Source organism: Trachemys scripta, chromosome 3 (assembly GCF_013100865.1).
Source record: "Trachemys scripta elegans isolate TJP31775 chromosome 3, CAS_Tse_1.0, whole genome shotgun sequence".
In the NCBI taxonomy this organism is placed as follows: Eukaryota; Metazoa; Chordata; order Testudines; family Emydidae; genus Trachemys; species Trachemys scripta.
The window spans coordinates 140330682-140344047 of NC_048300.1; the positions used below are offsets into that span (position 1 = coordinate 140330682).

Genomic DNA, 13366 nt, shown 5'->3' on the forward strand with positions numbered 1-13366 from the left:
GGAGAACCTGTGTCTGTCATAGGCACTGTTTTTGTGTAGTATATCTACCTTGAAAGCCAAGGACAACTGTAAGGTCTGTCTGTTTTCCCCCATTCATAGACATTTAATAGTACATTTGAAGCAGTTACATCATATATTCCCAGAAAACGCCATCTTAGTGAGGGGTTTAAGTTGAGAGTATCTATAAACTAAGGTTAAAAAGACTTTTTTTACAGGGGTTTTGTAATCATCTCAAAATCAAGCATTGCAAATTGGTGGAAATTCAGCTAAAGTTATTCTCAAAATTAAATCCAAATGCATTAAGCTAAGGCACCTGAACCACCTTACATCATCCCAGTACGGATGTCCTGACATTACAGCATTTAATGTATGTGGTCCCAGATTAGATTAAGCTGATTTTTAAAGACTTGGGTTTGTGTTCTCATCCTTCCTTTCCCCAAATGGTATTGTTTCAGAGCAGGCAAACAAGATATGTTGGGACTCAGTCTCAGGAATTACAGGTTTGTTGGCTGTTGGATTTTTTTTTTTTTTTTTTTTGTGGTCTTTTCCCCACCCCCCCTTCACTCTGCCTGGGTGTTAGTAGGAGGAGCATTAAGATTTCAGGAGAGAAATCTGGCTGCTTTCAGTTCTAGAGCCTGGCACCACAACAGCTAGGGTTGCCAATTTTGGTTGAATGTATTCCTGGAGATTTCATCACATGACAATCTTTTAATTAAAAGATTAATCTTTAATTCCTGGAGACTCCAGGCCAGTCCTGCAGGGTTGGCAATCCTAACAGCCCAGAGGAGCAATTGCAGGGAAAGTTCTGCTCAACCCATGCAGCCTGGTGCTGCCGCATCCTCAGTGAAGATGGAATCTTCAGAGAATCTTTAACAAGTCTATATCTAACATGCAACTGTTGGCGGGACCCCTCCCCCCAGTCTTCTAACTTGGTCAAACTTTGGTGGATTTTCACCATGCAGCAAAAGTTACCTCTCAGTCCCTAGGGGACCCCTTGCCAACTTTTTCAAGGCTGTAGTCTAGAACATGGACACACTAGAGCTTTTCAACAAAACATTGTACGAATTTTTCAACATTAGGAAAGATCTGTTTTTACTAGGGCTGTCGATTTAATCCCAGTTAACTCATGCGATTAATTAAAAAAAAATGAACTGCAATTAAAAAAAATAATCATGATTAATCGCACTGTTAAACAATAATAGAATACCATTTATTTAAATATTTTTGATGTTTTCTACACTTTCAAATATATTCTATTAAAACACAGAATACAAAGTGTACAGTATTCACTTTATATTTTTGATTACAAATATTTGCATTGTAAAAATGATGAAAAAATAGTATTTTTCAGTTCACCTCATACAAGTACTGTAGTGCAGTCTCTTTATCATGTCTTCTGGAATAGTGGTTGAAGTATGAAGGGACATATGAATCTTTAGCGCATCTGACACACAAATATCTTTCAATGCCAGCTACAACAGTGCCATGCGAATGCCTTTTCTCACTTTCAGGTGACATTGTATACAAGACGTGCGCAGCATTATCTACTACAAATTGTAACCAAACTTGTTTGTCTGAGTGATTGGCTGGAGTAGGACTGAGTGGACTTATAAGTTCTAAAGTTTTACATTGTTTTGTTTTTGAATGCAGTTATTTTTTGTACATAATTATACATTTGTAAGTTCAACTTTCATTACAAAGATTGCACTACAGTACTTTTATTAACTGAATTGAAAAATACTATTTATCATGTTTACAGTTCAAATATTTGTAACAAAATATAAAGTGAATACTGTACACAATTCTGTATTAGAAATCAGTATATTTGAAAGTGTAGAAAACCTCAAATATTTAAATAAATGGTATTTTATTATTTAACTGTGCGATTAATCGCACAATTAATCATGATTGATTTTTTTTAATCGCTTGACAGCCCTAATTTTTACCAAACCTTGTAGGAAACGGATGAATTGTTTTGCGGAAATGTTCTTAACAAAAAAAGCCAAATCTCAGACTAAGTTGGACACCAGGCATGGAAAATCAGCCTGAATGGTTGACATTTTGGCTCCGGGAAGCAACAGAAAATAGGATCTTAAAATGGAAAGTTAGGCATCTTCAAGTATAGGTGCCTCTGCCAATTCTGCGTCTAATACAGGAAGGTTGAGTTCTTGGTGGCTTTTAAAAATCTCATTTTAACTAAACAGGTTCAATGTTTTGTTACAAATGACGACTTCACTCATGCTGGTATGCAAGCTTGAATTACTCTGAGTTTAAGGCTAGAAGGGACCACTAGGCCATCTAACCTGACCTTCTATATGCTGTGGGCCACCAACATCACCCAGCATCTTCACACTAAATACAATAGCCAAAATTAAACCAAGCAGAACAGCCTACAAGAGACTAGAGTTCTGTGCCCCAGGCAGAGAATAGGAGGGATCAAGGTACACCACCTTGGTGCACCTGTGCCTCCAGTCCTTGCAATGGCAGGGAGTTGATGAGATCCAGATAATCCTGGCAAGCAACCCCACTCCATGCTGCAGAGGAAGGTGGAAAAATACCCCAGGTCACTGCCAATCTGATCTGGCAGGGAAATTCCTTCCTGGCCCTGTATATGGTGATCAGCTAGATCCTGAGCATGTGAGCACGTTTGAATAGATCTTTCTTGAACATAGTTGACCGTAACTATACACAGTATTCCAAATGAAATCTTACCAGTGTCTTGTACCATGGCATTAGTACGTCTCTATACTGGAAATGCCTTGCCTGATTCAGTCTCCGATAATATTTGCCTTTTTCACAGCTATATTACATTAGCGGTTCAGTCATCTTATGATCAGTTTACGCACCCAGGCCTGTCTCCTCTTCTGTCATTTGCAACTGATGATTTTCCCCTCTCCCCCTCCAAGCTTGTAACAGAAATTCATTCACTTAGGATCTAATAAGATCTTCCACTCTATAGTATAGAATGTAATCCAGTTTCTGTCATTCCTGTCTTCAAGGTTTTCCAGAACTTCTGTATAATATTCCAGGCCACAACTAGAGGCATTAATACAGAGGACATCTGAGATGTTTTGGAGGAAGGAGACCAAAAACCCTGAGAATACATTGGTGGGATGCAGGAGGAATGAGGGGTGGCGGGTTGGGAGAATCCTTTCCTGACACCTGCAGGTGTCCAGCTGAAGTCCTGAAACATAAGCATTAGGAGCATAAAACATAAACCAAAAGGCATACCACCATCATAAGCAACCTTGTCATACAATTGCACTTATAAAACTTGTCTACCTCCTTAAGACTAATTAAGTTGTTTGCCCCCTCAACTTTTATTGGAAGGCTGTTCCATAACCTCACTCTCCTAAACCTTCTAATTTGGTCATAGCATGTTTATACTTTATTTGTTCTTGTGCCAACATTGTCCTTGAGCTTTTATTAGCTCTTCACCCTACGTGATGGTTGCTCTCTGTACATCAGGGAGGTAATCCTATCCCTTCTCAGCCTTCTTTTTGTGACATTAACAAGCCAAGTTCATCCGTCCTCCTCACACAAGATAAGCTCTCTATTCCCTTGCGCATTCTAGTAGCTCTTCTCTGCTTTCATGCCCATGTTCCATATTATCATCCTTTTGGGGGGGGGGGGGGATAAGGAGGGAGGGATATAGGTGAAGAATTTACTTATCTAGGTATGGCCCAAAATTACCTTGAATCTCCTTCCTGTTCACACTGCAGAGTGATCCAATCTTATTCTTTCTTACTCTTTTTTTATACAGTTTAAAAACCTCTTATTTTAATTTACTTAGCAAGAGCTAATTCAGTTTGACTTTTAGCAATTGTGATTCTTATTCCTACATTTCCTAACCTCCAAGATATAGCTTTCTTTGAGCAATTCCTTTTTCAATTCCCTGTAGGATCTCTTTTAAAAAAAAAAAAAAAAAAAAAAAAAAAAAAAAGGTTAGGAATAGTTATTCGTCCAACTGGTATTGAAGCCTTTTCCCCATACATTTCCACTCTCCCCTCCCCTGCTTTGTTTAGGATCAAAATTGTAGATTCTTGCATAGTTGATTTAAAGAAATTCCAAACCTCCAGTTTGACTAGAACTAATTCACTTCATTTCCCTTAGTCAGCCTTTTTTTATTTAAAAAAAAAAATCTTAGTTGACGACATCCCGGTTTTGATTAACCTTCTGTTTTTAATTTAATTCAACCAATTTATGGTCATGCAATCCAAGGTTATTTCCTATGACCAGGACTTCTGATGTCCTTACCTACTTATTAAAACCAAGTCTAAAATTGCATTCCTTCTTGGTTCAGAGACTATTTGGTGAAGAAAACTGTCTATCACATCCAGGAATAATTGGGCTCTACAAATGTAGCATTTAGTCTCCCATTATGTCACAATTCCCAGTAGTGTTTCTCTCTAGTATTAGAGATCTCTATCCATATCTGTTTCTGACCCTGCAAGTCTATAGCAGATCTCGAACACTGTTCCTATAGAATTTCTCTTACAATCCTTCCCCAAAGTGATTTTGACACAAACTTTTTGTGAATGGAACAGTCACTTATTTCTTTATAGTTTACTGCATCATTGATGTACAACACTATCCCAACACTTTACCTTTTTCTATTTCTCCTGTACAGCACATACTCTTGAATATCTGTATTCCAGTCATGAGTGCTATTACACCATGTGTCTGTAATCCCTATAATATCTGGTTTGACCTCCTGTAGTTCAAGTTTCTCCATCTTATTATCAAACTGCCTGTATTTGTATACAAGCATTTAAGTTGTTTTCCTTGAACTTCAACCAGTTTTCTAGCAGGATTAGGTATAGTCTTTTCACTAACTATAACGTATACCTGACTGCTACTCCAGTTATGTTTGTACTTTCTCCTTGCTGTCCATGCTCTTACCTTCTGGTGTTCCTTAATCCCTTATTTCTTTGTGTAGCTGATTTTCCTCCTGTATTGAAACCAAGCATGAAGATTGACTCTCTCTCATCTCCTAGTTTAAAACCCTTATTGATTGTGCTAGCCTTGATCCCAAAATGTTAATACCCTGGGTATTCAAGTGAAATTCATCAGTCAAGAAGAGTATTCTTTTTGTAAATGCCTCCCAGTAGTCAATCATCCCCTCCCCCCCAAAACCTTCCTCATAGCACCAATCCTTGAACCATCTGTTGATCTTCATTATCTTGTTACACTTTCACCATCCTTCTCAGGGGACTAGAAGTATTGGACTGAAGATGACCTGAGCTTCCACTTCTTTAAACATCTTACCCATCCAAGCTCAGACATCTGTGATCCATTCCAGTGTGAATCTAGCAGTATTTTCTTCCTGATACGCAGAGCCAGCTCCAGCATTTTTGCTGCCCCAAGCGTGCCCCCCCCCCCCCAAAAGCCATAATCGGCGGCAGCTCTACTGCTGCTGCTTCATTTTTCTGCAGCAGGCCCTTCCCTCTGAGAGGGACCCGCCGCCGAAGAGCCGGACATGCCACCCCTTTCCGTTGGCTGCCCCAAGCACCTGCTTGCTGTACTGGTGCCTGGAACTGGCCCTGCTGATATGCATTACAGAGGACTTTCTCCACTGCCATCAGGATCCTTTTCAATTTCATGCCCACATCTTGTATCCTTGCTCCTGGCAGATGGCATGCTCTTCTTTTCTCTAGAGCTGTTCTGGTGAGAGGCCTGTTGATTCCTCTTGGTATGGAGTCCCTGATCACATAGACCTGTCTCTTTCCAGTGTTGATATGAAATTCTTTTTGTTCTCTCTCGCAGTCCCCTGTTCTTCATTTTTCCTTAGGCTGCTGTCTCACTGTCTCTACCTGTCTTCTGCAGGTACTGGCTCTCTTCTTTACTTCCTTACCACCTCCATCTTATGCCTGTTTCTCTTCATTTCCGATTGCAGCAAACCTGTTACTCAACCGTTTCACTTCCAGTAGCCAGTCTCTTTCTCTGCCTTGTGTTTGTGGTCACATTCTTCCATGCCATTCTTCTGGCAGGCAGCTATTCAGGTCCTTTTGTTCATCAGTTGTCTGCAAACGTTGAGTTGTCTGTATCACGTCCTTTCCTGCATTATACTTCAAGTCCCCATCTGAATTCCATCATCCTTTCCAGATGCATCTCTGATCTTCAAATCTTCTCTGCCATGAGCTCTATAGTGCAACACTTCATGCATAAAGTAGCTTCCATCAGAGACCACTGAAGGATGATGTACATCCCATTAGCTTCCGCATTCAATCACCTTATTTGTCTCCTCTCTTCCTTAGGTCACATCTAGTGCTGCCTCAATAGCCATCATCTCTTCTTCTCAGTCCCTACACCAGGAGAGAAATATTTTCCACAGAAACTCCATTGCTGGCTACTAGCTGTTTGCTGCTTCAGTGTTCATTAGTCACTAGCTTTTAAGCCCAGCCAAAATAGGTCAGCACTGCCTCCTTGTTTAGGGATATCAGCAAGCATTGGATCAAGCCACACATCTGGAACAAATCACTTCCCCCTCTTCCCCCCCCCCCCCCAAATCCTTTTTTTTGTAATGTAGTTGTGAGTTAGAGAGTCTAGTTGCCATGCAAGGGATAAGGGCTGTGCCAAGTAGAAATATGTTGGCAAGACTGAAAATAGAAATATGGTAGTTCTCTTGTGAATAAGATGGTTAGTGATAATGGAGCTGAAAACTGGCAAATGGGGAGAAACCATACCTATTTAAAAAAAAAGTGGTATAGAAGGTGGAATGAGAGCACAGTTAACACAATATTGAAACTATTAGATGCTATAACGTGTACTACATAGTTAGTTCATGTGAAATGATGGTAGTCTTCGCGTTCTGTAGATATTGACTGTGCCTTTGCTGAAACTTAGTCATGTCTAATCTTGAATATTGTAACTTCATCTTTTAACTCAGGGTCAAAACCATCCAAACAATAACTTGACAGAAATACAGCAACTCAGTTTCTCTCTAGGAGGTAAAGCATACCAACTCATTCTGACATTTTTCATCTTGCATTTTAGGTTTCACTTTAAAAATCCTTCTAGCTAGACTTCTTTTGTAGGCTTGAAGGCTAGGAAGGACTGTTAGGATCATCTAGTCCAGGAGTAGGCAACCTATGGCATGTGCGCCAAAGGCAGCATGCAAGTTGATTTTTTTTTTTTTTTTTTTTTTTTTCAGCGACACTCACATTGCCCGGGTCCTGGCCACCAGTCCGGGGGGCTCTGCATTTTAATTTTAAGTGAAGCTTCTTAAACATTTTTAAAAAACTTATTTACTTTACATACAACAATAGTTATATATTATAGACTTATAGAAAGAGGCCTTCTAACAACGTTAAAATGTATTACTGGCACGCGAAACCTTAAATTAGAGTGAATAAATAAAGACTCGTCACACCACTTCTGTAAGGTTGCCGTCCCCTTTCTAGTCTGACCCACATAAAGCATGCAATAGAACTTCTCTTAGTGACTTCAGTATCAAGCCCATAACTTCTGGTTGAGCTAGACCGGGGTAGGCAACCTTTCAGAAGCGGGGTGCCAAGTCTTCATTTATTCACTCTAATTTAAGGTTTTGCGTGCCAGTAATACATTTTAATGTGTTTTTTAGAAGGTCTTTATAAGTCTATATATTATATAACTAAACTATTGTTGTATGTAAAGTAAACAAGGTTTTCAAAATATTTAAGAAGCTTCATTTAAAATTAAATTAAAATGCTGATCTTATGCCACCAGCCTGCTTAACTCGCTGCCAGCCTGGCGTTCTGTTCACCTAGGCCGGCAGCAGGCTGAGTGGGGCCTGACCTCTGAAGCCCCCCACACCCCCAGAAGGGTGGGTGTGGGGGGCTTCAGAAGTCAGGGCAGAAGGCTGGAGGGGTGGGGGGGGGGGGGGGGGAAGGCGGTGTGGGGGGGGGGGGGGGGGGGGGGACAGACAGGGCAGAGGGCTGGGGTGCTCGGCTCACGGGGGTGCTCCCAGCCTTCTGCCCTGAGCGGCTCACGGCAGCGGCTCACGGCTAGAAGGGATATGTCCTGTTCAACCCCCTTCCCCAAGGCCCCGTACCTACCTCTTCTCTACCTCCTTTACCCAGGGTCAGCTTTAGCAAGGGGCCGCGGGGCTGCCTCTGCCGACTGAGGCTCCTGCCTGGAGAGCGGGGCCTCGGGGCTTTTGTGGAGCTGCAAGAACGCTGCCACTCCTCCCTTTGCAAGGGCCAGCGCAGGGAAGGAGAGGAGGAGGGGCAGGAAAGCAGACTGCACCACGGCTGCAGGAGGGGGGGGAGCTTGGCTGCTGCAAGACTAAGCTTCTGCCTCCTGCCCCTGCAGGGGGGGGGGGGGGGGGGGGGCTGGGGGTTGGGACCACGGCAGGCAGCCGCGTGCCATTCAAAATCGGCTCGCGTGCCGAAGGTTGCCGACCCCTGAGCTAGACCATATAGTCTTAAATAATCTAATCTTAATATAAAGACTTCATGTGATGGAGCACTGCCACATCCCTAGGTAAGCAATAGCTAATTATCCTGACTTAATTTTCACCTTATTTCTGGTTTGAATTTATCAAGCTTCAAGTTTCCAGTCATTGATCTTCCTTTTGTCCACTAGATTAGAGGGTTCATATGTCAGAAATATCTTCCCCATATAGATACTTCCAGACCCCAATAAGGCTGTCTTTCTGCCTTGATCATATTCAACTGGTCCCAAATGGCAGGCTTCTTTTTAGTCCCATCTGTATTGGTTCTTGATGAGTTGTAAAATTTTTCTCTAGTGTTGACTCTTTAACAGTTTACTTGCATTCTTGTACTACTTCAGGTCCCTTTCTTGTCCAAGGCTCAATTTCTTATTTATGTGCATTAAACCACTGAGATTTCATAAATTCAATTAAAAACTTAGCCTTATTACTCTACTTGGCTTTGCCCTTTCAACAGATGAAAGATGTCATGTAGGACAAACTCTAGAGTGCTGCTGAGTCAGCTGAATGCTTCTGTCTTTCATTCCCCTCACCTGAAGGGAGTTTCAGATTAAAATGTACATACTGAGGAGTAAACACAGGAATTGGAAAATCTGACAGGCAAAAACAATTGCCTTTAGCCACCTTCCCTTTGGTGCCATCTGTCTCATGGCACCATATCATTCTTAAATAAAAATAGTTTATTATTCTCTGGGTTACTTGCATAGGCTTTTATTTCTAGGTGTTTACAAACTTACATGATGTCAATATTTTACATGCATTCTCTTCCCTCCATCCTGCTAACTGTTGCACGGACTCCGATGCCTTGCTTTATGATTTGTGGGGATGAAAGGGATGGATCAGGCCCTGAACTGTTGCCCTATTTTTTTCCCCATCCCTCATGCTTTTCAGTTTCACTGCTGCAGTAGGGCTTGTTCTGAGTTGCAGACTTTGCATGTGGCACCAGCTACCAAGTGTTTGCTTGCTATGCTTTATGCATAAGGATGGTCAGAAGTGTGTTAGGCTGATAGAAAAATTAGCTGAATTTGGTAATGTGTAAACTATACTGCTCCCGACTTTTTTGCTTTTAGGGTTTTCACTAAGTGAATAAACTCCACCCTTAATACATTACCATAGTGTTGTGAATAGACAAATGTCAAGCTGATTGAACAGCAAAAAATCAAGTGGAAAGTATTTATTAAAGCTTTCTGAGAGCATAAAATGCTGCCACGCTGCCTTGGTGTAATGTGTAGGAGTGGATGAAATGGCAGCATCTTTGTGGAGGTTTTCCTGAGGCTAATTGGGCTGTATCACTGATGCTGCAGTATTATGTAATTACTAGTGTGTATTTTGCCCTTTAGGAGCACCACTTTTAATAAAGATCAGTTTAAAGAGGTGATACTAAAACACCACATTTTAATATACTTAAATTTAGAAAAGTGTTTTAAATCATTATTGTCCTCTTAAAAGATATTTTAAGCCTGTACTTAAAGATGTTCTTCGGGCAAGAGCAGCAGGATAGGAGTATTTATCACACCATACACATCTAGTTTCACACTTCCCAGTTCTTGTTTACAACTGTTTTACCTCCAAAGGAAACACGACGCAGATGTTCTGGTAATGGCTGAGCTATAGGTTATTTCGGTTTCCTTCTCCTAGTGACTTATATGAGCATATTATTCATAAACATATTTATAGGTAATTTTTTGGTGGTTCCATTTGCTTTGGATGCCTTCTTCCAGATGACTCTTGTGTACTGTATTTCTTAGAAGATGATAAACCCTCCTCTGAATTTGGGTCCTAGATTTCCTTTAACAAATCCACTTAAATTTAGGGTAACATTCAGGTTCAAACATCTTTGATTTTCATAATTCCAGTATCAACCAGGGAAGGCTGGTATAATCCAGGGCCCACATTTGCGCTTAAATCACTGGGGAATTGGCCTTCTGTATTTTACTGACCTTCAAAAGTCTCTCACTTCCTATGTTCTTAATTTGTGCCGGGGCTGAGCCCTGGCACCTTTAGGCTTGCCACATCCGTTATGACTGTAAAAAAAAAAAAAAAAAAAAAAAAAAAAAATTGCTTGAGACCCAGCACCTCTTTCATTACAATTAAGCACTGCCTGTATTACATCAGGTACAGTAGTGTGTGTGTGTGTGTGTGTGTGTGTGTAAGTGTGCTTTTTAGTGGTTGTGATAACTCCGCAAACGTCTCTCTTCTGGAAGAACACTTCTGTACGTTACAAAACTGTGTGCCATGCAGAACTAGATTCAGTAGCAGTCTAAATTTTGGAATGCTGTGTTCTTTTAACACAGTACTAATGACCTTCAGTATGCATCGCTTTAGAAATAAACTGTGATGTGACCTAAATAGCCATGTCAGCTAATCAAACGTAATTGGGATTTAATGGGTATGAAGACTGAACTACTCCAATCATTGATGCAATGTATTGGTGCTCCTCGCAAATTGTGGGTGAGGAATAGCTGCAGGATATTGGGTCTGATCTTGAGGTGTAGAGTAGCTACAACTCTTATTACCCACACTGACACAGTTCTGAGAGAAGATGGGAGTATGTCTTCACTTCTGCTGTAAGCTGATTCTTCTGTAGAGGGTAGCAGGGTCCTGGATTATGGGTCAAAGTGCTGGGCTCACAGTTAGAACAGTTAACATTTAGAATGCTTGGATGCATCTCAAAGAAGAAAGAACCTTACATACCTGGTTTTCTAAACAGTGGTGTGTTGCCATCTAGAGTAATAAATCAAAATCTCTTTAATGTTTCTAGTTTGGTTTTTTTTTGTATACATAAACGTAAGTAATCATGATCTTGTATTCTGCTCTATCATCCCTTTTGCTGTCACTAGTTATGACTAAACTTAGGTCCATTAAGATCTGCATGCTTGAACTCTAAGTGCTGTGACTTTTGACTCATGTCAGTGGACCTCTGCATGGGCACAAGTGTTGCTTCCAAATTCAAAATAACTGACAACATTGAATTTTTGGTCATGTTGCTTCAGTACATGTTTTCCTGGTCCTGCTTCTGGTGTTCGAAGGTTTAGTTTTTTGGATCTACTGATCCAATCAGCCAAAGACTGCTGTTATAGCCATCAGCTGCATCCAAGGCAAGGTTCTACTGATGGAGGGTATTTTAGAATTGACTCTGTCCCATTTGTGTTCTTATTATGGCTGTAGTGCCAATCCTATTTCTGAGACTGGTTGGTTGAATTTTTGTAATCTCTTTCATTTAAGACTGCAAAACATTGCCAGATATCTGCCTTAATGAAACAGGTGGATCTGGGGAGGGTTGGGTTTACCAGTAATGCCCTAGTGGAAAATAAACATATCCTATCTCTTGTGGCTGGGAAGAGTGCTTGAATTCCTTGTACATGCTCTCCTTGGACCAGGCTCTAACTCTGGTATCTGGGTTTCTGGCTTTTAGGGTATCTGATATAGAATCCCACAACCATAGTGTTTTTTTTTCCTTCTTCTCTTCCCCAGACCCAGATATTTCTATATATTTTACTCCTTCCCCTCTCCCTCTTCGCTCCCCCCCCAACTCCACCCCAAAGCCTCTGGGTTTTGAGGGTTTGGTTTGCACCCATAATTAACTCAATGAATGCATCTGCTGGTCAAAGCTTTTATAAGTTTAAGAAACTGGCTTACATAAAATCACTCTTTTTGCTGTCAAAGGCTATGGAGACACTGGAAGATGTCACTGCAGCAGTTAACATTTTTGAAGGATAGCTTTACAACAAGAACTAGAAACTCCTCTATTGAAAATAAAAGTTAAATTCTTCAATAACAATATCAAGCTTTCTTTGGCCTACGTAAGCAGAGTCCATGGGCTCATTTATGAATCTCAGGTGACATGGCATTATTGGGTTGCACCCAGCAGTCTATTACAGAGAATGTGACCTAAAATATTGTCCTGGCTGATCCACCCTTGGTATTCTGGTGAGATCTGCAAAGGCATGCTGGCATGCCTCTTAGGGTTGGGCTACATTGCAGTTAGACACCCACGGCTGGCCCGTGCTAGCTGACTCAGGCTCACAGGATTCTGGCTAATTGTGGTTTAGACATTCAGGCTCAGGCAGGACCCTGGGCTCTGTCACTTTGCTACCAGCCTGAGCCTGAACACCTACAACGCAATTAAACAACCCCTTAGCCTGAGCCTTGCGAGTCAGCTGGTATGGGGCCTGCTACAGGTTACTTGCAGTGTAGACTTATCCTTAGAGCCTGCATTACTAGATAACCAACAGTAGTTGGTCTTATCCTCTCACCTACTTCACGTAAGACCAAAACTTGTCTTTAACTCCAAAGTAGCTTTTGATAACTTGGAATTGAATTGGTATAACTTCTTTGATAGCCCTTTAAGAATAAATGTTGGGTTGGGATGGCCAGAACACTCTCAGCCTTGAGGATAGATGCTATGGTAAATGTCTTTGTACTCTTGTGTTTCAGTATATTATCTGTCATTTATCAGTCTCATTGAAACTCTTACTCTAGACTAGAGTAGTCTACCAGATGCTGTTGATTTCTTTTCTATACTTATTGTAACAGTTTTCTTTTTTTTCTTTAATAGACTTGATCCAGGCAACCAATGAGACCAATGTTAATATTCCTCAAATGGCTGATACTCTCTTTGAGCGAGCAACAAATAGTAGCTGGGTGGTGGTGTTCAAAGCCTTAGTTACAACACATCATCTAATGGTTCATGGCAATGAGGTAAGCAAATGGAATTCTCATAAGATCGTGTTTACCCTGAAGAAATTCCTGGATAGGTCATTGGAAAATTTTAAAATACCTTTTTAAATTGTTTTGATCGTTCAATGTTTCATGAAAACAAAGGACTACACTTGTCAGCTGCTACTTTCCAAACTTAATTTGAAGCTGGAGATGTTGAGAGCCAGTACAGAACTAGCAGTTAGGCTTTCCTTCCAGCAATTGTAACTTGTCAAC

General features: G+C 40.9%; 1 protein-coding gene across 1 annotated transcript in view; it reads left to right on the forward strand.

Moving 5' to 3' along the window:
* The window catches only part of SNAP91 (synaptosome associated protein 91), a gene marked incomplete in the record, with an annotated part of 150514 nt that overhangs the window by 31386 nt on the left and 105762 nt on the right, over nucleotides 1–13366 (forward strand). The window contains 1 exon segment of the mRNA XM_034766114.1: nucleotides 12990–13132. Coding sequence (XP_034622005.1) covers nucleotides 12990–13132 — 143 coding nt within the window.